General features: G+C 44.5%; 1 protein-coding gene across 2 annotated transcripts; it reads right to left on the bottom strand.

Moving 5' to 3' along the window:
- Positions 1-16,691: 16,691 nt before the first annotated feature.
- Positions 16,692-18,011, bottom strand: LOC123115834 (uncharacterized). 2 transcript variants are annotated; one of them, XM_044536914.1, is made up of 5 exons: positions 17,804-18,011; positions 17,399-17,716; positions 17,112-17,255; positions 16,905-16,988; positions 16,692-16,812 (listed from the first exon to the last, which is right to left on the bottom strand). In XM_044536914.1, the coding sequence occupies exons 1-5, from the start codon at positions 17,908-17,910 to the stop codon at positions 16,776-16,778; spliced, it is 690 nt and encodes a 229-aa protein (XP_044392849.1). In that variant the 5' UTR covers positions 17,911-18,011; the 3' UTR covers positions 16,692-16,775. The 2 variants fall into 2 exon arrangements, with proteins under 2 accessions (XP_044392849.1, XP_044392848.1); XM_044536913.1 differs by having other exon boundaries at positions 16,905-17,000; positions 17,804-18,010.
- Between the last annotated feature and the right edge of the window lie 5,278 nt (positions 18,012-23,289).

The following is a 23,289-nucleotide window of genomic DNA, read 5'->3' as shown; positions in this document are numbered from 1 at the left end:
TATGTAGTTATGTGATTGTTATGATGCTGGTGCAGAACACTTATGGTTGTGATGTGATGCAAAATCCTTCAACTTTTGGTGATCATTTAGTTCAAGATTTGGTCAGATCATACAGAATGTTGTCTAGAAGTTTTTGTGATCATTTAGTAGTTTTTTTATACAGAAGCCTTTCACTATAACTGAAAAAGCTGAAGTTCTCAGCATGAAGAATCACACAACACAGCACCTACATTATGATGATACACTATCAACTGCAGACCTGAATGCATCCAATTCGTCCTTTCCCAAGCAGTGATGGTAACTAAAAGTATAACAACTAAAAACGCAGCTCTACTGTATGTGTCCAATAGTGCCATCATAACAGAACTTTGAAAAGTCCTATATTATACAGTAGCAAGCATCACAAGTTTCAGATGGTTTTCTAGCAAGAATTTTCCAGAAAAGTGGATTGGTGGCACAAAATTGCTACACTCAGTCGATCTACCTAGCATTATCAGCATGGATACCATTGAGACATCAACAGAAACTGGGGTACCTACGCTGTCCTGCGGTGGTTGAGGAGATGGATCCGGCCGATCCCGTTGGGGGGGGCGTGGGGGCGGCGGGGGTGGAGTCGCCGACGGCGTGCGGGGGCGGCGGACAGAGGGGGACGAGTGGGGGATCTGGCGATGGAGGGAGGGAGGCCACAGCGCGAGGGGAATAGGTGGAGTGGGGGGAGGGTTCTAATGGCCTACTTCGGATGGGCCTAATTCGGATGGGCCTAATTCGGATGGGCCGTCTCGTTGTCTGCGCCCGAGGCATGCATGCATGGGAATGGCGGCGACGTGGGTTTGCATGCGTGGGTGGCGGACGTGAACTTTATCTATCCGAAATATGTTATGATTTCTACCCGAAAACAAGCTCGTGTGCGACGCTCTCCCGTGCGACGCATGCCTCTCGCGTGATACGCGATTCCGATGCGACTGCGTGCCAAGTTTTATAGATGGAAACTTCTTTAGACACAATGCCATCTCAAAAACAACTCAGAAACAACTTTATGATTGATCATAAAACACATGCATTGTTGTTCAAAGAACTATATCATGAATAAATTGTACCATAATTGCGAACATGGTGTGAAACAGAAAACAAAAGGTTTGTTTGCAACTAAATAATCCTGGTTTGAAGCTTAAACTGGTTCAAAAACAATTGAGCCTACTCCATATTGTCTTCTGCACTGCCAAAATCCAGTGACCTCTTGCGTTGCGTCGTTGGAGATTGCGTCGGGCTTGGCGACGACCCATGTGCTTCAATCTTTTTCTCTTTAACATCAATGTAACCATACAACTTAAGTTGTTCTTGGTCTTTCTCTGCCAACTCTCTAGCAAGACCCTCCATTTCTTGGATTCTCACTTCCTGTAGAAAACCATAGGAATTGTATTAGGAAGAACTCAAAAAAGACGTAGCCATAAACTAGATGCATGCAACATGTAAAATTTGAACCTCGGAATCAATGTCATCCTCGGGAAAACAACCCGTAGTTCTATTGTACACAATGTACAGGTGACATGTCTTGCTGCCATTCAGATCAGAAAGCATTTTTTGTACATCATCTGGTCCTGCAATCAAGAACATTCCTTCTGGCAGCTTGCACGCAGACCCGGGTAAGAAGTAGTACAGTTCTGCTCCCAGTTTGCAACCAAAACTATCTCTCATTTCACTCATAATGAGATCGTAGGTCACTTTGGCGGGTTCAAAAATTCTGACTTCTGCCGGGTGTTCATCAAAGTATGCTCTCGGGACATGTGACATCTCATCATCCCTACTAACAAAAAATTCCATGACCAGCACCTAGTATCTCACATCAGAGTTAATACATTCAATGAGTAAAGGGCCAAACATAACTTTTATGTGCATAGCAACATTGCGGCGTTGTTACCTGCTTTTGTGGAATGTATCCTTCATGTGGAGTGACTGGGGATTGTGCCATCTCAAACCTTCTCACCTTATTATGTTGAATGTATCCTTCATGTGGTGTGACTGGGGACTCTGCCATCACAGGTTTCTTATCCTGCGTATGAAACGTCGATAGTGGGTTTACACACAAGTTTTGAAAGGTCATACCATATCTTGGGTATGCATCGTTGCGAGGTACTTACAAGGGGAGAATTGACGATATGTTGTTGGGGTGGACTGATGTGGCATTGAACGGGTGACTCTATCGCAATGTCTCGAGTGAATGGCGACTGTGCCGTCTCATGATGCTTAGCCTACATACAATCGCCGACATAAGGTTGCCACAAATTGAAGATGTTTGTATCATAGAATACGTAGGTCCTTAATATATAGAATCGGTGCGAGATACTTACAGGGGGAGAATAATTGAAGACATGTTGTCGGGGTGGCCGTGAGATCGCACGGTCTTCTAACATATGTCCTTCCAAGCGGACCTTCTCCAGCATGGCCTTATAATCCATGTCCGACCGCTCCTGTAGCAGCTTACTGTCCATATCCGCACGTGCCTGCAACACATAGGCATCCATCTTGACTCGCTCTGTCTGTATAATACTGTCCACAAGCTTCCGGTCCTTCTGCAACGTTTGATGCATTTCCTTGTAGCCTAAGAAAAACTTTTTTTCCATGTACTCACAGTCCCTCTTATACTTTTCTTCAATCTCAAGACGCATCTTCGCCATCTTAAGGGAAAACTCCTGACGCTCCTCCTTTATCATCCTGTCCACGTATGAACGTTCTTTTTTCAGTTTCTTATCTACCTCAGCGCGATCCTTTTGCACCTTCAAGTCGATCTCCCGACGCGCTTCATGCAAAGACTTGTCGTACTCCGCACGGTTGTTATACGCCTCTGAGACCATGGTCCCTACAGCAACACATATACCCATAGTATGAAAACTGTATCCACACCCTCATCCACCTAATTCGAAACAATACGACCGTGAAAAAATATTCATAATCAGTTCGTACGATCAACTAGTACAAACTATCAATCAAAAAGCTCTTGCATGACATCCTGTACTCGAATCACACCAGAACTACTCAACTATGGCAAAAGCTGGATTTTCTAATCTCTTCGGAAATTACTTGTTGGTCGAATCAATGGAAAAAATAATCAGCACTGCAATCGAAGATGAGAGAAGCCGTGGAAGAGACCTTTTTAATCCGGCGTCGGCGTGGTCGCTTGAGAAGCGATGGCGCGATCCCGGCGATGGCTATGTGAGGAGAAACAAGGTAGATGGGGGTGGTTAGGATAGGGTAGATATGCGGTAGAATGGGAAGGTATATATCCGTGATTGTAGGGTTAATTAGTTATTTTGAAGTAATGCGCTTCGATGCAAGTTTTTTTTAACGAGCGCGATCTTTTCGGGGCTTCCAAAACATGTGCACTGACCGCGGGTCGAACCACATATCACACAAGCCCGAGCCATCGCCGTGCCCGTGCCAACCCGCCGCCCACCATTCTAACTTATTGTTCTCTAAAAAAGGAAGAGCAATAAATTCAGTCCAAGAATTTCAGATATAATTGTCAACCCATTTTCGTTGGTAATTACGAGATATGTTTGGCGCAATTAGTGGCTAACTGGGTTTTTTTGAGGAATAGTAGCAACTTGGTTTGATACATGCCAAACGTTACGTTCAGATTAGTTGCATTATTTCTTTCATTTTTTACCAAAAAAATCTATACAAAGTGTTAATTGGACAATGTGAACAATGTGGCACGAAGGTTGTCGGCCCAGCCAGTGGATGGAACGGATGGTACATGTACACGCAAGTACGATCTCTGACACGCGCATTTCATCTGGTTCAGTGGATGCATGCATGCTCTATGTGGCACGAAGTTTGTCGGCCGAGCCAGTCGACGGACCAGATCGATGCTACAGGAGGGACTCCATTGTAGACCAACGCTCCATCAATGTCCGGTGTGTGTGCTACGTCCACCGTAAGACAAACATAGTTCCGTCAACCCTAAAACCCTTAAACCCTAAACCCTGATAACCCTAAACCCCCCTCCCACTAAACCGTAAAAACATTCAAATTTTTGCCCCACATGGAAACCATTATGCATGCATTCTCTATGTGGTCATGGGATGCCATGAAAGATTTTTGGGATTATACACGCAAGTACGATCTCTGACACGCGCATTTCCGGCATAGCATGTCAACACCCCGAAAGCACTAGCTGGGTTCCTCACCTGTATGAAACCAACCAAACATCGATCCGGTCCAGTGGATGGATGCATGCTCTATGTGGCACGAAGTTTGTCGGCCGAGCCAGTCAACGGACCGGATCGATGGTACCGGAGGGAATCCATTGTAGACCAACGCTCCATCAATGTCCGGTGTGTGTGCTACGTCCACCGTAAGACAAACATAGTTCCGTCAACCCTAAAACCCTTAAACCCTAAACCCTGATAACCCTAAACCCCCCCTCCCACTAAACCGTAAAAACATTCAAATTTTTGCCCCACATGGAAACCATTATGCATGCATTCTCTATGTGGTCTCATGGGATGCCATGAAAGATTTTCGGGATTATACACGCAAGTACGATCTCTGACACGCGCATTTCCGGCCTAGCATGTCAACACCCCGAAAGCACTAGCTGGGTTCCTCACCTGTATGAAACCAACCAAACATCGATCCGGTCCAGTGGATGGATGCATGCTCTATGTGGCACGAAGTTTGTCGGCCGAGCCAGTCAACGGACCGGATCGATGGTACCGGAGGGAATCCATTGTAGACCAACGCTCCATCAATGTCCGGTGTGTGTGCTACGTCCACCGTAAGACAAACATAGTTCCGTCAACCCTAAAACCCTTAAACCCTAAACCCTGATAACCCTAACCCCCCCCCACTAAACCGTATAAACATTCAAAATTTTGCCCAACATGGAAACCATTATGCATTCATTCTCTATGTGGTCATGGGATGCCATTAAGAAAGTTTGGGATCATTACTACATATACATGCAAGTACGTTCTCTGACACACGCATTTCCGGGCTTGCATGTAAACACTCAACCCTAAACCCTGATAACCCTAACCCCTGATAACCCTAAACCCCTAAACCCCTAAACCCTAATAACCCTAAACCCCTAAACCCTAAACCCCGTAAACCCCACACCGAGTTCACAAGATTTTCTTATTTCTTTATATCATTTATCCAAATCTCACATAACTCACGCGGCCCACCCCTCCCTAAATCCCGCGATTACAGCTCCGCATTCTAACCACCCGGGCCGTCCGCACCTCCCACGACCGCTACAAGATCAGATCGGAGACGCCGGTCGCCCACGGAATACAGGAGTCGGCGGCCACCACTCGCCGCCCACCGCCAACGTGATCTGAGGGCTCGGATGTCAGTGTTCTTCTCGCCGCCTCCTCCTCGCATGAATGCGCCGTTTTTCCTTTGCGCCGTCGACCGCGCTATACCGGCACTTATAGTTTCCGACGCACTAACCGCCGCCATCTACTCGGTGGCACCATCTCCGAGATAAGGTATTAGCTGATCGTAACTCTTTATAATCGTTGTCCGCCGATGCTTTAGTTGTTGAACCCTCATAGGTTTTGCACCCAAATAGGTTCTGTGCTTAACCATAAGTGGATCATATGTTAAATCACCCAGTTAATTTTGTTAAAATTAATTCTCTGCTAATTTTGTTATACATTTTCCAATTTTGTTCAGATTAATTGAGCCTGATTTTATCATTGCATACGAGGCAGCAATGTCAGTTTCAGATACGAACCTTAATAATGGAGAAAAGCCCATCTCCGAAACTACCGATGCGGTAAGTAATTGACTGTTTGTGTACAATCGTTTCATACACATAATTCATGTGTACTCAGTTTTATTTAATGGAATGTAACAGGAACTCGCCGAAAAGCATGGTCATATGAAGTTAGTATGCTCACAGACAAGGTTCGGAAAAACCATGAAACTGTTGTCAGAAGACCACAAAAAGTACATCATATCAGAAACCAGTCTTGGCGGACTAACCCAGATGCATGAAGTGACTCTACGTCGCATAATGTTGGTTAGACTAGCCAAGAGCATAGATATGGACACGAAATCCATTACCATCGGTAAAACGCCAATTCCTATAACAAAAGAGGACGTGCAAGGTATATTTGGCATTCCGATAGAAGGGGAGGATATAGAGCCACATCTGGAAAATCAAACCGACACAGAATTGTTTACCGCCTATGCAAACAATGGGCAAATTTTGATTTCTGACCTTGAAACGGCGATCCGAGCTTCCAAAGCCCCAGACGGTGATTTCCTGAGACGGTTCATCCTGTACGCAATTGGTACTGTTCTAGCACCAACAGCACAACATTATGTGGACTCGAAATATCTCAACCTTGTTACAGATCTTGAAAACCTTCGAAAATTTAACTGGGGATGTTTCACACTTAATCACTTCTTCAAGTCCGTTCACAAGTTTAGAAATCGAGATCACGTAAATCTACAAGGAAATCTAATTCTGCTCCAGGTTAGTGCTAGATCACTACTTAATGTCCTTTAATTATTGTTCTGTTGCATATCTGTATGGTGATGAACTAATTTATTGTGTAGTATTGGTACTGGGAGCACATGCATAGTGGCCGATTAATGTATGCTTCTAGACCCCCTCCATTGATCGCACGATGGGACGAAATGATGGCTACTATAAGAAGCGATGCTTACGAGAAAGGAGGTCTTCATAACGGGCTGGTACCTATCTACAATTGAACTTTCTATATCCGATTTTTTATTTGGTACTAATGGTTCATTATATTTTAAAAAAATAGGCTGTCATGGAAATTTGTGCTCCTCAACGACCGTCCGAGAATTCTAATAATTTTCCAAGAAAAAAAGATGAACATGTGCATCAACATGATTCGTATCGAGCACCATCACAAGGACAGCAATTTAGTAGCCAGCAAGTGTGTACTCCAAAGACTATTTGTTTTTGCAATATCACAAATAGGTGTCATGGAACCTCATTCATTTAGCTATTGTTATCAATGGGGTTTTATTTTGTTTACACAGATTGAAATGGTAGTTGAAGTCATGAATGCACGCATTGCTGATCATGAAAAGAAGGTAGGCAGGAAGTTAATGGAAATTGAGCACAGATTTGATGTCAAATACCAGACTCTAGGTGAAGACTTGACCGACATGAAGACTAAAACTGGCACTAATCCTAGGTTGTCGAAGGCCGAGGACGAAATTAAAGACTTAAGGAGGGAACTCCATGTATGTCATACTGTGCATTTTGTATTTTTTATGAATATGTTCCTTCATGTTCATTATTGTTTGCATTGTTACAGGACTTAAAATACGAATTTACAAGGAACCGACAATCAGTGTCACAGAAAGGAGGCGTGCAGGTGATCAATATGGCCCAACATGTTAATATCTAAAAGTAACAAACTAATGATGAACTACCTTTGTTCATTGTAGGATCAAGTCAATGTGTGCAATTCATCCCTGACAGGAACTCCTAGGGCTAGCCAAGTCATGACAGGGACTTCGAGTACACCAAGTGCAAGACATGTGACGAAAAACAATGAGGAACCAAAATTAACTCCGATGAAGCCTGTCTTTGGTAATGATTGCAAGTTCACGCATGAGGACATAGAGACAGCCGTTTACATCCGCGGAACATACGACCCTGTTGAAATAGCTAGAATCGGAGACATTACCCTCACAGCAGAAAATCTGAAGCGAAATTTGGACAACAAATACATTTATGGTGATGTAAGCCCATTATACTCTATTCTACATCATTACTGCAACAACTGTCTTATTATTATATGATTGAAAATTTGGCAGGTTATTATGGCATATGCTAGCATTAGCCAAATTGAGAATGATACTACCTCAATCATATCCCCTCAAGAAACCGAAAAGCTGTTAGAAATGAAGGGGGTGGTTCCTGTTGGACGTGCAGCCTCATGGTTAGCTCGTGTAGCAGGAAAATTTGTAGGGCGCCGAAAGGTACATGTTTTCCACACTTCCATAGTTTACGTACACGACAACTTTCGGTTCTCAACCCAACCCGAATTTTACTGCAGGTGCATGTCCCACTGAATGTACACCAAAACCATTGGATGCTAATGATGTTTAATTTTGACAAAAAAGAAATTCAGACTCTGAACTCCATGAATTATCATTGCGACAAGACCAAGGAAGATTCTCTTGTAAGTGTTCTCTTGCTGCCTCTTTTGATCCGCATGGAACATGAGCTCCCAAAGTACTGTAACCCTATGTATAACTCGTCGTACCCTAGGTGGACTCGATTCAGTTCTGCATTGACGAAGCTGTCAAGAAAGGGTTGATATCACCAGCTAAGAACATCAATTTTGCCGAATGGACCAAAAAACGCTATGAGAACATACCACAACAGACCGATGGGTACGCATGGCCTCATAAATTATTATTTGCGTACACGAATAAGATTACTGATCTTTAACTAAACATCGCAGGACTTCCTGTGCGGTTTGGACACTGCAGTACATGTTGTCATGGAACGGGGATGAAATGACCGATATTTTGAACCAGGTAATTGAATGCCTAATTTATATTTGTACTTTGTTTAGCTTGAAAGCTATGCTGACGTCATTGTCGGTTATCCAATATAGGCAAGGATAGATATTTTCAGGTGGAAAATATGTACAGCCTTACTGCATTCAGATTGCAATGCGCTTCGTCTCGAATCATATAAGTTCCCCATAACGGTTAGCGCTACATCAAGAATATATCATTTATTTCACAAGTCTCATGATTAGAACTAACGCAGCACTCTCTCTTAAACAGAAGGAAGTGTACGATGCCCAGCAAGCAGTTCTACCTGATGCTTCAGAAGAGGACGTACAATTAGTCAACAATCCTGATGGTTCGAACGAACCTGACACATCCAACTCCCAGAAGGATACCGGTGCACCCAACTCCCCCGAAAATGGTGCACCCAACTCCCCCAAAAGGAAGAGAGCACGTGGATGCCCGAGAAAGCAAGTCGATCCCGAGCAAACAGCAAAAACAAAGAGTCTTAAAGAACTAAAACATAAATTTGACAGCAAGACCATAGCCAACCAAGTGTCTTCGTTACCATCACGGCCACGCAGAGAGCATAAACCAGCACCAGCTTTATTGAGCCCATTCAAACACAAATAGGTAGCATCAATTGATCATTAATTGATACATGCTCATGCTCATTCTCTACTTTTAGCATCATTTGATACACGTTTTGTTTTTCTTATCAGAAAGTGGAAATAGGTGCTTTTGGCAATCATGAGAATCCTCTACTTATTGCAATATCTAATGCATTGATACATTCTCATGCCCATGCTCTACTTTTAGCATCATTTGATACACGTTGAGTTCTTATCAGAAAGTGGAAATAGGTACTTTTGGCAATCATGAGCATCCTCTACTTATTGCAATATCTAATGCATCATCAGACAAAGCTTGATTTGGCAATAGGTGGAATCGGCAATCATTTGCATGCTTTAATTTTGTCAAAAATTAATGCATAGTTCAGTTGTAACTACTCATAGATATGGCAGGAACATGCTGAGTTATACACTAAACATAGTCATGCCAAGCTATAACTACCATAGTCATATTATTAGAGTTCCTAGCATGCATCACCATACGGCAGAATAACACAGCAACCATAACATAGACCACCGTACGATACTTGAGTTGGTAAGGCCTTGTACAATGCAAGGTGCTTAGGGGAGTTGCTTATAGAAATAAACCAGGCTTTTTTTAAGCACAGGTGCTTATTTGTACAGGGTAGACGCATAACTAGGCGTCTCTCCTGTACAAATATGCACCGGTGCATCAGAAAAACCCTGTTTATTTTTCTAAGCACCACCCTAAGCATCTAGCATTGCACAAGGCTTAAACATGCATCACCAAAATATTATTAACAACTAGGAACACTAAACCAGAGTAGCAGCAAATTCTTAACATAAACGGCAGATCAACCACCGCTCAGCATAGGTTCAGACACACCATAGGACATCAGTTTTAGACTCCAACAACAAAGAAACATAGATAACATAAGAGGACACGGCGGTCCTGGGGCAGCATCAGCACTCTAGCAGCACATCACTTCTCTCCCTTCTTCAATGCATGTTGTACGGCTCATTGACTTTGACAATCTCAAGGAAGCGTGCGTAGGCAGCATGTTTAGCCAGAGTACTGGCACTATGATTCTTGCCATGTCCATTGCCAGTGCTGAAGGCATGCTGGATCATGCCATCTATGCCGCCACCGATCACCTTGCAACAGAAAGGGCACCCAATCTTGCCAAAGAAACGGTACTTGATCTTCCCAGCAATCAGATGCCTCAGGGTGTACCGGCTCTTGCTGTGCCTGCTGTCCATGCTGTAGTCCACGTCGTCGTCATCCTCCTGTCAATTAGTGAATTAGTACACATAGAACAACTCAGGTGATATATTATGGTACATTGACTTTAATTACAATGTTTTGAAAGTACACATGTGAAACATGGCAACTATCTATTTGCTAGAAATAAGGCGTATGTGCACATACATAATTGAGCCAAATAAATTGACATGCACAATTATGGACGGTGGAATAGTTGCATTTATAGATTAGTGCACAAGTAGTACATAACTAACACATGAAAGACTACATGAAGTGGCTTGGTTTAATGATATTTGATACTTGTTACAGGTGTAATTCTTATTGGAATCAGAAAAATGGCTTCATTGTACTCCTCCATGTTTCACACAAGGGGGGTTTGTTCTATCTACTGGAATGAAGAAACAATTATTCTTTCTGACAGCGGCAATACTGCTTCTCCAACATTGTTAGACCCTGATAACTTTCAGAAGGAAATTGGTAAAGGAGCTATGGGGTGTCTCACTGCTCATATTGATGAGAGATGTGGCTGTGATCATCTAAATAAAATACTGTGGAAAATTGGGTAGATGAGATGTTTTGATTTTTCGGTATCCAGTGGATATGTAATGTCAGCCCATAATTATTAAGGGAGCGATCACTTCCTTTACAAAATGGAAATTTGTATAGAATTTGCAAATGGATCATCTATGAACATGTGTGCAAACTAATCATCTATGAACATGTGTGCAAATTAATTCATGTACATAAACTATAATGAATCAGGAACTGCAGCATTTAGTCACTGTCCTGGGGAAGCCAATGGAGAATCCTGCCATATATCCATTGTTTAACCCACTTTTTTCATTAATGTATCCCTGCCATGAACATTTTCTTGTATTTTGGTTCATTACCCCACTTCTTTCATTAATGTATCCCTTGTGGAACGTATGCTCATATAGTTAACAAGGCTAACCCCAATGCCATGAAAAAACCCCAGAGTATGTGCTGGAATCAGAATGTGAATCAGATTTAAAAATCCACATCCAACATGAAGATCTATGCTAGATCCCTACAATCCTACATACGTACAACTAGAACGCCCAAGTGAAATTGATGCTCATCTAGTTAACAAGAAAAACCCCAATGTCATGAAAAAAACTGAGCAAAAAACAGAGTACTACCTCAGATAGCTCGTCGATGGCATCCTCGTCGAAGTCGCTGCCCTTCCTGCTATCTAGGTCGAACTCCTTTATGGCGTTCTCCTCCATGAGCTCTTCGATTTTGTCATACACCTTGCGCTTACGCCTTCTCATCTCCTCCTCCTCCAGATCTTCCCCGACCTTGTGCTCGCCGACGGGTGCCTCGACGGCTGCGATGGCAGCGGGAGCAGGCACAACGGTCGCTGCACCGCCAGCTTCCGCCGCTACGGCGGACTCAGCCGCTCCACCCACGGCTGCAGCCACGGCAGCAGACTGCTCTGCTCCGATGGTTGCCTCCGGCTCGTCCGCCGCATCTTCACGCCCGCGCTTCATCGTCGGTCGAAGACAGGAGGAGGGAGGCGTAGGAAGGGAGGAGGGTGGTGACGAAGGAGGAGAGGGTGGTGAGGTGGTGAGGAAGGAAGAGAGGGTGGTATGGTTCGGGAGAGGACGAGGGTTTTCTACCCGATTTGGGGAAGAAAGGCACTGCTCCTGCCTCTTGGAGTTACCGAGAAGCCGCGGGTGCCGATTTGACTTGACACACCCACCCGGCCGTCCCGATTCCACGTGGGGACGTGGCGGTCGTGCACGCGGTCGTGCACCTCCTACGGTTTGCCATCAATTGCTATCGGTCTCACAAGTGGGTCCCCTTGTCATCCACACAACCGAGCCACCACATGTACCACATTTTTCTTTCTCCCTGTCTCGACCACTCCACATCTTTCTTTCTCCCCTTCTCGACCAGCGCCGCCGCCTCCGCCGCCATCTGCCGACGACCCCTCTCTTCGCTGCCGGTGCGCGGCCGCCGCCAACTACGGCAAGTACGTCAGATCTCCACTCTTCTTCCCTTCCCCAAACGCGTCTCCCTATGGAGGCGGATCTGAGCCGATTGGTTAGGGCTGAAACTTAGTTTTTGGATTGGATCTTGATTTGGTTTATATGGTTTGAGACCAAATCAATCAATTAGTTTGAGCCGCCACTACCACCTACTACTGCTTCAAATCCAAGAGCCGCAGTTGCCGGCCGGAGCTCGTCGGCTCTCTCGAGCTTTGACGCCATGTCTGATCTAGATTCATGACGTGCCCTCGCATATGGCTTTGTCCACGGTTTGAACCTTTGGAAGTTAAAAATGGTTTGGACTGGGTTGGATGACGCGCATGTATAGTTCAGTTTGGTCTAGATTCTAAATGAAAATATCTGGATTGGTTTGGTTTTGATGTGTGTCGTGGATTGGACTGGTTTAAGTTTCGATGCCCAGCTATTCCCAGGTTTAGATGAACCGGGCATTGCCATTGTCATTGCCATTGCTTTATTACATAGATGATAGAAAACAGATTGATTGGCCATTGCCAGTATAGGTTATCACTATGATTTATTATATGTATGATCTTTGTATTGTACTATGTACAATTCAACTTAGAGTTCAACATGTTCTGTGTAGAATGGAGGAAGCACAATGTGGACGCTGCAACTCACGGTGCCAGACCAGCCTTTCTACTGCCACGTTGTTCGGCATCTACTTCCAGCCTTCTTTTGTTGTTGCAGCGGTAATAATTTATATGAACCTTCTGACAGTACATTCTTTTTGTTTTTTTTGCTATTTGCACTAATGTATTGTGTCTGCTATTTGTTTTTATCTTACACAGATCGTACCATGCAATGTGAGATTGGCATTCAATGAGCTCGTCGCAGACACCGTGACCTTCGACGCTCTTGGGGGCCCATACACTATGCAGGTCGAGAAGGGGCGAAAGATAACCCAGATAGGAGGAGATGATTGGGATCGTTTCATCGCCCGCATGCGTCTTACTGGGGGTGAATTGATCAGCTTCTCCTTCAGAAGAGATAGGCCCAGGATTTCTGTTATCTATCTAAATTTCATTCCGGATAGTGAGGATGAAGTTCACGAGGACGAAGATGGTGCTGATTCAGATGATGATGAGAACCCACTTGTTGAATACCTGTATGCCCAAGGACTCAGCCTGGGCGACGAGGAAATCGGCAACCTCTGGGACATGCTTCCGCTACGTGAAGACTACCTAGGGAAGCCATTCGTGACCCGCCTCACAAGGACGAATGTTAAACGGCATATCATGGTATGTTACTTAGTGTGGTAATTACATGATATGCATGCTTAGTTAGTGTAGTACTTCATATGATATGCATGTTGTAGTACTGTGATGAGAGGCCAAGTTTAGAATTCATTTAGTGAAGAATTTTATGACATGCATGTAGTGTAGTAATATGCGATGATATGCTTAGTGTACGGAGTAATCTAATGATATGCCTAATTACTGTAGTAATTTGATGCTTGGCGTATAGTGTAGTGATGTGATGATATATATGCTCAGTGTTGAATCCAATGATATATGTGTCTTGAAGTGTATGCTTTGTTGATAATTGCACGTGACATGATCATATATCATGTCAACTGTTTTCAGAAATTACCTAAGAGGTTACTTGATAGCTGTGGCATCGACCCGGGCGAAGAAGGCATGGCTGCTGGACTACGCCTTACCAGAACGGGCTCCATCACCAGCTGTGCCTATGCAGTGGACACGGACGGTCGCACTGTCTTGAGCAGGGCAGGGTGGAAGAAGTTCCTTCGTGCCAAGAATCTTCGGGTAGGACAGGCCATCCTACTCACTGTTGCGAACACCCGTCGCCATGACTTGAGGATGATGATCACCATCCACCTCATTTAGAACTGGGGTGGGCCATGTATCAATGTGAAATGAACTTGTTATGTCAGCTCTTGTTTGCGAGTACTTGTCGTGTATTACCGTACCTATATCTACTCATATCTAGGTACTATTGCTTGTGATGGATTGCAACTATTATTAACTGGTACCTAATGCTCTACTAGCTATGATTATTCCACTGTGTGATGTTTTATATGCTGTAGTGTGACATGGTAACTGTTATATATGGTAGAGGCTGGTCTCTAAGACCTTGTACAATGCAAGGTGCTTAGGGATGTGCTTCCACTGTGTGATGTTTTGTACGTGCCAGGTTGTAGTATGAAATGCTAACTGTTCTATATGGTAGTGGCTGGTCTCTAATTGGACCGACATGTTGAACTATAGTATCAATGGTAGAGGCGTTTCGTTGTGCGCCACATCTAACAGTTCACATAATTAATTATCCAAAGATTAAGGTATGAAACCCTTGGTCCTACATAGCAACATTTCGTTCCAAAAATTAAGGTACTTCCACATTCAAACTAACTAATACTACAAATTCGAAGGAACTACTTAATACATTAACAGCACATAGGGAAGTAGCCCTGGTCCAACGGCTTGATAAATGACGAACAAAAACTGAAAGAAGAAGGATCAGCCAGTAGCAGCACCATCAGCCTCCCAGCCTCACAACTTCAGCCAGCCTGGTGAACTCCAGGTTTTTTCCTGCAAAACACACATGTGATGTTGGAGGCAAGAAAATAAATATGCCAGGGGTCTTGTCATGGCATCTAATCGCACGGAATGCTAGTACAAATGATGGAGAATAAAACATCCAACATGAGCAAATTCATAGGAGTTCTAGATCCATGGATACCATCAAGAAAAAATGCTCAGTTTTAATTCAGACACAAGACTTGGTGAAAACGTGCATATCAGCAACATTGATATGTCATCTTTGCAAGCTTGGGTCAGTGACTTGTCTTGTGTTTCATGGCATGACAATAATTTTAACAATAAATAGACATGAAATTGACCCAAACTCATGTACAAAGTTATGCCATATGATGCATGGATTGATTCACACATAAATGACAAAATGCCAACTTTGTATAGAATTTGCAGTACTGAAATATTTCAGTGTGTACTGAAACTGCAGTACTGAAATAATTCAGTGTGCATCGGTGTGTACTGAAATTGTAGTAACGAAATATTTCAGTGCCTACCGGTGTGTACCGAAATATTTCAGTGTCTACCACTACAACATTACAAATTTTGCCTAGGGCAGTACCGAAATATTTCAGTGCCTACCGGTGTGTACCGAAATATTTCAGTGTCCACCACTACAACATTACAAATTTTGCCTAGGGCAGTTCCGAAATATTTCAGTGCCTACCGGTGTGTACCGAAATATTTCAGTGTCTACCACTAGAACATTACTAATTTTTCCTAGGGTTCATATGATGCCTAGGGTTCACATACATCATAATCCATCCTCCAAATCCATGTACTCAAATATTCATGCAATTCATTGAGATTAAAATGCCATCTAGCATTCCCTCTCTGAGCTATTACGATCAGTATCACCACGATGTAAGCACGAGCAGTAGGAAGATGAGGAGTGGGGAAGCTTACTCTAAACATAGCTACCGCCGCCGTTCAGACGAGGAGAGCGGCGAGGGAAGCGTGGAGAACGGCGGGGAAGCGAGGTCGCGACCACTGTCCTCCTCATCTTGCGCTTCGGAGTCTCCGGTGACTCGGTTGGAGGCTGCACAATCTGCAACGGCACCTCGTGCACGGTGGGTTCCTGATCCAGTGGATGCTCTACCCTGGATCTGAACGCCCACCACCTCCGCCTGGTCCACTCGCTGGACGAATTGGCCTGCTCCATCGCCCAGAGGAGGATCTCGATCTTGTCAATCGGTTGTGCGGGCGGGGGGCAAAGCTTTGCCCTCTCCTTCTTCGTCATATTCTTGAGAGTGGCCATTGCCGTCCAGTTCATCTGCCTTGTGTTGTCAAACCAAGAACGGATCTCCCTCAACCTGGCCAACTTGACCTGGTCGCCGCCGACGATCTGCACGAAGTCGGTGTTCTCGTCGCCGGCCATCAGCTCGATCTGCCGTGTAAGAGGGGGTGGGGGTGGGTGGGGGTTGCCTGAGTGGAGCGAAGTTGCAGCGGCAAGGAGGAGATGACTGAGGTGGACTTGGAGGAGAGGGAGGAGATGGCCGCCGATGAGTAATTGTGGAATGTGAATCACCATGGCGGCGGTTATGCATTCGACGAGAGTGGCGGCGCGTGCAAATTTTCCTAGGACTAAACTGCCCCTAGATTAAAACGCGTTCCCACCTTGTCACGAGTACTGGCCCCACTCGTTTTAGTACTTTCGCGTACTTTCATTGGAGTACTACCCAGTACTTCGTATTTGTCTGCCGTTAGATCGACATCAACGAACGGTTCTAAAAAAGCCCAACCACTCTAAAACTTATATATATATAATAACAAAAAGAAGATCCGGTTTCAAACTAGTTTCAGCCACGAAGAATTAGTGGCAGTCTGGCACCAAACTAATATCGGGCAGCCTGCACAGGAGAAAGGAATTTGTGTAAATGTTGATGATATCGCATATTCTCGATAAGAAAGGACACAAAGACAGAAATCCTGTGTTTGGTACCTCTTGTGTAGAACAAAATACGCGAGATCACATGCTGGCTTATGGTTGACTCTCTTCCTCCGGTATCTCTGAGACCCCCGTAAGCTGGTCAGTATGCTGGTCAGTAATGTGGTCAAATTGCGTATGCTGGTCAGTAATGTGGTCAAATTGCAAAAGAAATGAAAACGATGTTACTTTGGGCTCATAATTAAGCAGTTAAAACCATACCCAAGAGGAATGACATCCTGCGGCGTGGGCTTGTGTCGTGGCAATCGATTTTTCAGCAGGCAGTCCAGGTTGGGACGCAGATCAACCAACTCTTGCACCCTCGTCAAGGTCTCGAGCTTTATATCCTCCCAGTTCAAGGATGCTCTGCGTTTACAAAGGCACGGACCTCATTATCGATCTAAGCCGGCGAAATCTAACGGAGGGCGAGCTGGGATTGAGCGAGAAATCGCCATTCGTCTGACTGAACAGACTACAATCAATGCCGCGAAGATAAGTAGGTACAGTACCTGGCTTGTTGGGAAGTCATGGAGCAGTACATGTCCTTGCGTCGGGCTTCCTCGGGGCAGGCCGTGCGGATGGCCTCATCCGAGGGCCTGAGGAAAGAGGCAGCGCGACCGCCTTCGTCGCCGCGGCAGGCCAGCCAGGCAAGTATAGAGTGGTGGGAGAGGCTGCTGAGGAGGGTGGCGTACTGGGTGGCGGCGCCGTCCCCGTCCCAAAGGGCCGAGAAGCGGCGCAGGTAGCGGTGGGCGGAGGCCCAGAGCCCTTGCCTCACCAGCTGCTCCAGATGCGCCGCCTCGAAGAACAGGCCCGCCTCCATCTCCAGCCTGAGTTGGAAGCGATCGGAACAAGTGCTGGGGTGAATCGCGAATCGAATGAAGAAATCAACAGCAAATTGCAGCGTGCGAGCTTACGTGTGGGCGGTGTGGTCGAGGCCGTGGTCCTTGAGGAGAGCGTCCAGCCGCCGGAGGTGAAGAACAACCTCGGCGGGACACTGCCCGTGATCACGACGCCCACCCATCCCGTCTGCAAGCACGGGAGGAGAAGACGAAGTGCTTGTTTCGATTCAGTTTTTCTTTTTCTTGAGGGTCGATTCGGTTTTTCTTATTGATGATTTTTGCTTCCTTCCGAGGGGAGCTCTTTTGGTTGCGAGGACTATAAAATCGGAAGGCCCATTATCACCGGAAGGCCCAGCAATTGACTTATAAAATCTTATAGATAACCTACTGAAAATCCATTAGTTTCCTCAAAGCTTTTGTTTGCGGATTATCGTTTGGTTGCGAGGAATTCCTGAGCATTTAAAAAAATGAAAATATTTGTTCAAACAAAAATACTTTCTAAATATCTAATAATATTTGAAAATACAATTTTGAAATGTCAAACAATTTTTAAAATTCCAACTTAAAAAGACAACTTTTTGAAAAAAAAACTTAATATATAAACGGTAAAAAAAAAGAATAAAAATAAAGCAATTGAATTGCCAGTAGTTTGACGCAAATAGCTTCAAATAGGGTTTCACTCCCTATCATGCTCCTATCTCTCTCGGGAGCAACTAATCATCGAGTACTTCTTCAAGGGCCCCCACAAGGGTCACCTTAGGTAAGCTGAGAGCGCGCCACTTGACGCACTCTCACCCGCTGCCACATGTCACGCTCTCGGCACTCCCTCCAATTTTTTTCTATACGCGTTATTGGATTTTATGTGTCTTTTTTCGGCTTTTCGGTTTTCCCAGGTTTGCCTTAGGTTTTGGAAAAAAATGCACGGAAAAACACTTTTTCTTTTTTTTCTACAAGAGGCACAAATTACTTCTTATGGAGGCACGAATTTGCTTCCGTTGTGCCTCTCAGAAAAGGGGAAAACATGATTTTGTTTTCTTTCGCGAGAGGCGCAACTTTACTTCTGTGGAGACACGCATTTGCTTCTGCGAGAGGCACAGTCATGCCTCTCAAAAAAGGAAAAATAGCATGTTTCCTTTTTCTTTTAATTCCGTGAGAGTCACAGATTTACTTCTCGTGGAGACATGAATTTGTTTCCGCGAGAGGCACAGTCACGCCTCTCGAAAAAGGGAAAAACACATTATTTTTTCTTCCGTGAGAGGCACAGATTATTTTTCATGTAGGCACGGATTTGTTTCCGCGAGAGAAACAGTCGTGCCTTCCGGAAAAGAAAAAAACATGTTTTCTTTTGTTTTCCGCGAGAGGCACAAATTTATTTCTCGTGGTGTCATGGATTTGCTTTCGCGAGAGGCACACTCGTGCCTCTCAGAAAAGGGAAAAACATATTATTATTTTCTTCTGCGAGAGGCACATATTTACTTCTGTGGAGTCATGGATTTGCTTCCGCAAGAAGCACAGTCGTGCCTATCGAAAAGGTGAAAACGCGTTTCCTTTTTTCTTTTTTCCTTCTGTGAGAGGCAGATTAACATCTCGTGGAAGCACGGTTTTGCTTTCGCGAGAGACAGAGTTGTGCCACTTTGAAAAGAAAATAACTTTTTTTCGATTGGTTTTTTTGTTTGGGTTTTCCGTGAAAAAAAGTTAGTCGAAACCTATCAACATGGGACCTAGTTTGAAAATCTCGACGCGAGGAGTCCAACGGTGAAACGGTTAAGAAAAAATTATGTGATTTAAGAGATAAAATGTTTTGAATAAATGAATCCAAAAAAGAAAAAACTCACATGTTGCAACAAGTGACGCATTACATGTGCGCCACTGGTTGCAACTGGGAGGTGGGAATGGCCTTCGCAAAGAGTAGTCTTAATTTTTTTGTTGAGGAAAGCCAAGTCTTTATTGCTCAAATGTTACATAGTTTGGAATACAGAAAATATCATGGGGTTGCACCAGTCAACACATGGCGGTCCCAGCCAATGTTAAAGAGTACTTGGCTAATGAATGGGCTTGAAAGTTAGAAGCTCGTCCTTCATAACGAAATTGCAATTGAAATTCTTTGATCTCAACTTGATTTCTTTGATAATTTGCCCAAAGCTTCCCCGAGACCCCATCTGAATGTCCGTTGTAACTTGCTTGGAATCCGTAGCCACTACAAAGCTCTGAAGAAGAAGATCATCTGCCAATGAGAGAGCCTTCCCGCATGCAACGGCCTCTAGTGTTGCCACATCTCTCGTCCATTAAACAACAAGTGACGATGACCCAAATATTGGCCATTTGAATATCTACATATTGTCGCCGCTGCTCCACTCTCTCGAGAACGCATGAGCCATGCATCAACTTAGCGAACCCCGCCGGCGGAGCTGCCATGCGAGTCCTTCCTCCTGTCCTATATGCATTCATATTGCATGCTTGTCGTGTTGGGGAACGTAATAATTTCAAAAAAATTCCTACGCACACGCAAGATCATGGTGATGCATAGCAACGAAAGGGAGAGTGTCGTCCACGTACCCTCGTAGACCGTAAGCGGAAGCGTTATGACAACGTGGTTGATGTAGTTGTACGTCTTCACGATCGACCGATCCTAGTACCAAACGTACGGCACCTCTGCGATCTGCACACGTTCAGCTCGGTGACGTCCCACGAACTCACGATCCAGTAGAGCTTCGAGGGAGAGTTCCGTCAGCACGACGGCGTGATGACGGTATTGATGAAGCTACCGACGCAGGGCTTCGCCTAAGCACCGCTACGATATGACCGAGGTGGATTATGATGGAGGGGGCACCGCACACGGCTAAAAGATCAATGATCAACTTGTGTGTCCTAGGGTGCCCCCCTGCCCCCATATATAAAGGAGCAAGCGGGAGGCTGGCCTGGCCTTGGGACGCGCCAAGGAGAGGGGGAGTCCCCCTCCTAGTGGGAGTAGGACTCCCCTTTCCTAGTCCAACTAGGAAGGAGGAAGGGGGAAGGAAGGAGAGGGAGAGAGGGAGGAAAGAGGGGGCGCCCCTTGTCCAATTCGGACTCCCAAGGGGAGGGGCGGCCAGCCCTAGGCCCTCTCATCTCTCTCCCACAAGGCCCATGTTGGCCCATTAGACCCCCTGGGGGTTCCGATAACCCCCCCCCCCCCGGCACTCCAATAAATATTCGGTGACCCCCGGAACACATTCGGTGTCCGAATATAGTCGTCCAATATATCAATCTTTATGTCTCGACCATTTCGAGACTCCTCGTCATGTCCGTGATCACATTCGGGACTCCGAACTACCTTCAGTACATCAAAACACATAAACTCATAATACCGATTATCACCAAACGTTAAGCGTGCGGACCCTATGGGTTCGAGAACTATGTAGACATGACTGATACACGTCTCCGGCCAATAACCAATAGTGGAAGCTGGATGCTCATATTGGCTCCTACATATTCTACGAAGATCTTTATCGGTTAAACCGCATAACAACATATGTTGTTCCCTTTGTCATCGGTATGGTACTTGCCCGAGATTCGATCATCGGTATCTCAATACCTAGTTCAATCTCGTTACCGGCAAGCTCTTTACTTGTTCCGTAGTGCATCATCCCGCAACTAACTCATTAGTCACATTGCTTGCAAGGCTTATAGTGATGTGCATTACCGAGAGGGCCCAGAGATACCTCTCCGACAATCGGAGTGACAAATCCTAATCTTGATCTATGCCAACTCAACAAGTACCATCGAAGACACCTGTAGAGCACCTTTATAATCACCCAGTTACGTTGTGACGTTTGGTAGCACATAAAATGTTCCTCCGATATTCGGAAGTTGCATAATCTCATAGTCATAGGAACATGTATTAGTCATGAAGAAAGCAATAGCAACAAACTAAACGATCAAGTGCTAAGCTAACGGAATGGGTCAAGTCAATCACATCATTCTCTAATGATGTGATCCCGTTAATCAAATAACAACTCATGTCTATGGTTAGGAAACACAACCATCTTTGATTCAACGAGCTAGTCAAGTAGAGGCATACTAGTGACACTTTGTTTGTCTATGTATTCACACATGTACTAAGTTTCCGATTAATACAATTCTAGCATGAATAATAAACATATATCATGATATAAAAAAATGTCAATAACAACTTTATTATTGCCTCTAGGGCATATTTCCTTCAGTCTCTCACTTGCACTAGAATCAATAATCTAGATTACACAGTAATGATTCTAACACGCATGGAGTCTTGGTGCTGATCATGTTTTGCTCATGAGAGAGGCTTAGTTAATGGGTCTGCGACATTCAGATCCGTATGTATCTTGCAAATCTCTATGTCTCCCTCCTTGACTTGATCGCGGATGGAATTGAAGCGTCTTTTAATGTGCTTGGTTCTCTTGTGAAATCTGGATTCCTTTGCCAAGGCAATTGCACCGGTATTGTCACAAAAGATTTTCATTGGACCCGATGCACTAGGTATGACACCTAGATCGGATATGAACTCCTTCATCCAGACTCCTTCATTTGCTGCTTCCGAAGCAGCTATGTACTCCGCTTCACACGTAGATCCCGCCATGACGCTTTGTTTAGAACTGCACCAACTGATAGCTCCACCGTTCAATATAAACACGTATCCGGTTTGTGACTTAGAGTCATCCGGATCAGTGTCAAAGCTTGCATCGACGCAACCATTTACGACGAGCTCTTTGTCACCTCCATAAACGAGAAACATATCCTTAGTCCTTTTCAGGTATTTCAGGATGTTCTTGACCTCTGTCCAGTGATCCACTCCTGGATTACTTTGGTACCTCCCTGCTAAACTAATAGTAAGGCACACATCAGGTCTGGTACACAGCATTGCATACATGATAGAGCCTATGGTTGAAGCATAGGGAACACCTTTCATTTTCTCTCTATGTTCTGCAGTGGTCGGGCATTGAGTCTGACTCAACTTCACACCTTGTAACACAGGCAAGAACCCTTTCTTTGCTTGATCCATTTTGAACTTGTTCAAAATTTTATCAAGGTATGTGCTTTGTGAAAGTCCAATTAAGCGTCTTGATATATCTCTATAGATCTTGATGCCCAATATATAAGCAGCTTCACCGAGGTCATTCATTGAAAAACTCTTATTCAAGTATCCTTTTATGCTATCCAGAAGTTCTATATCATTTCCAATTAACAATATGTCATCCACATATAATATTAGAAATGCTACAGAGCTCCCACTCACTTTCTTGTAAATACAGTCTTCTCCAAAAGTCTGTATAAAACCATATGCTTTGATCACACTATCAAAACATTTATTCCAACTCCGAGATGCTTGCACCAGTCCATAGATGGATCGCTGGAGCTTACACACTTTGCTAGCATCCTTTGGATCGATAAAACCTTCAGGTTGCATCATATACAACTCGTCTTCCAGAAATCCATTCAGGAATGCAGTCTTTACATCCATTTGCCAAATTTCATAATCATAAAATGTGGCAATTGCTAACATGATTCGGACAGACTTAAGCATCGCTACGGGTGAGAAGGTCTTA

The sequence above is a fragment of the Triticum aestivum genome, chromosome 5B (assembly GCF_018294505.1).
Source record: "Triticum aestivum cultivar Chinese Spring chromosome 5B, IWGSC CS RefSeq v2.1, whole genome shotgun sequence".
Lineage (NCBI taxonomy): Eukaryota > Viridiplantae > Streptophyta > Magnoliopsida > Poales > Poaceae > Triticum > Triticum aestivum.
Note: the sequence above shows the minus strand (reverse complement) of the source record. Positions and strands in the feature narration are given on the sequence as shown.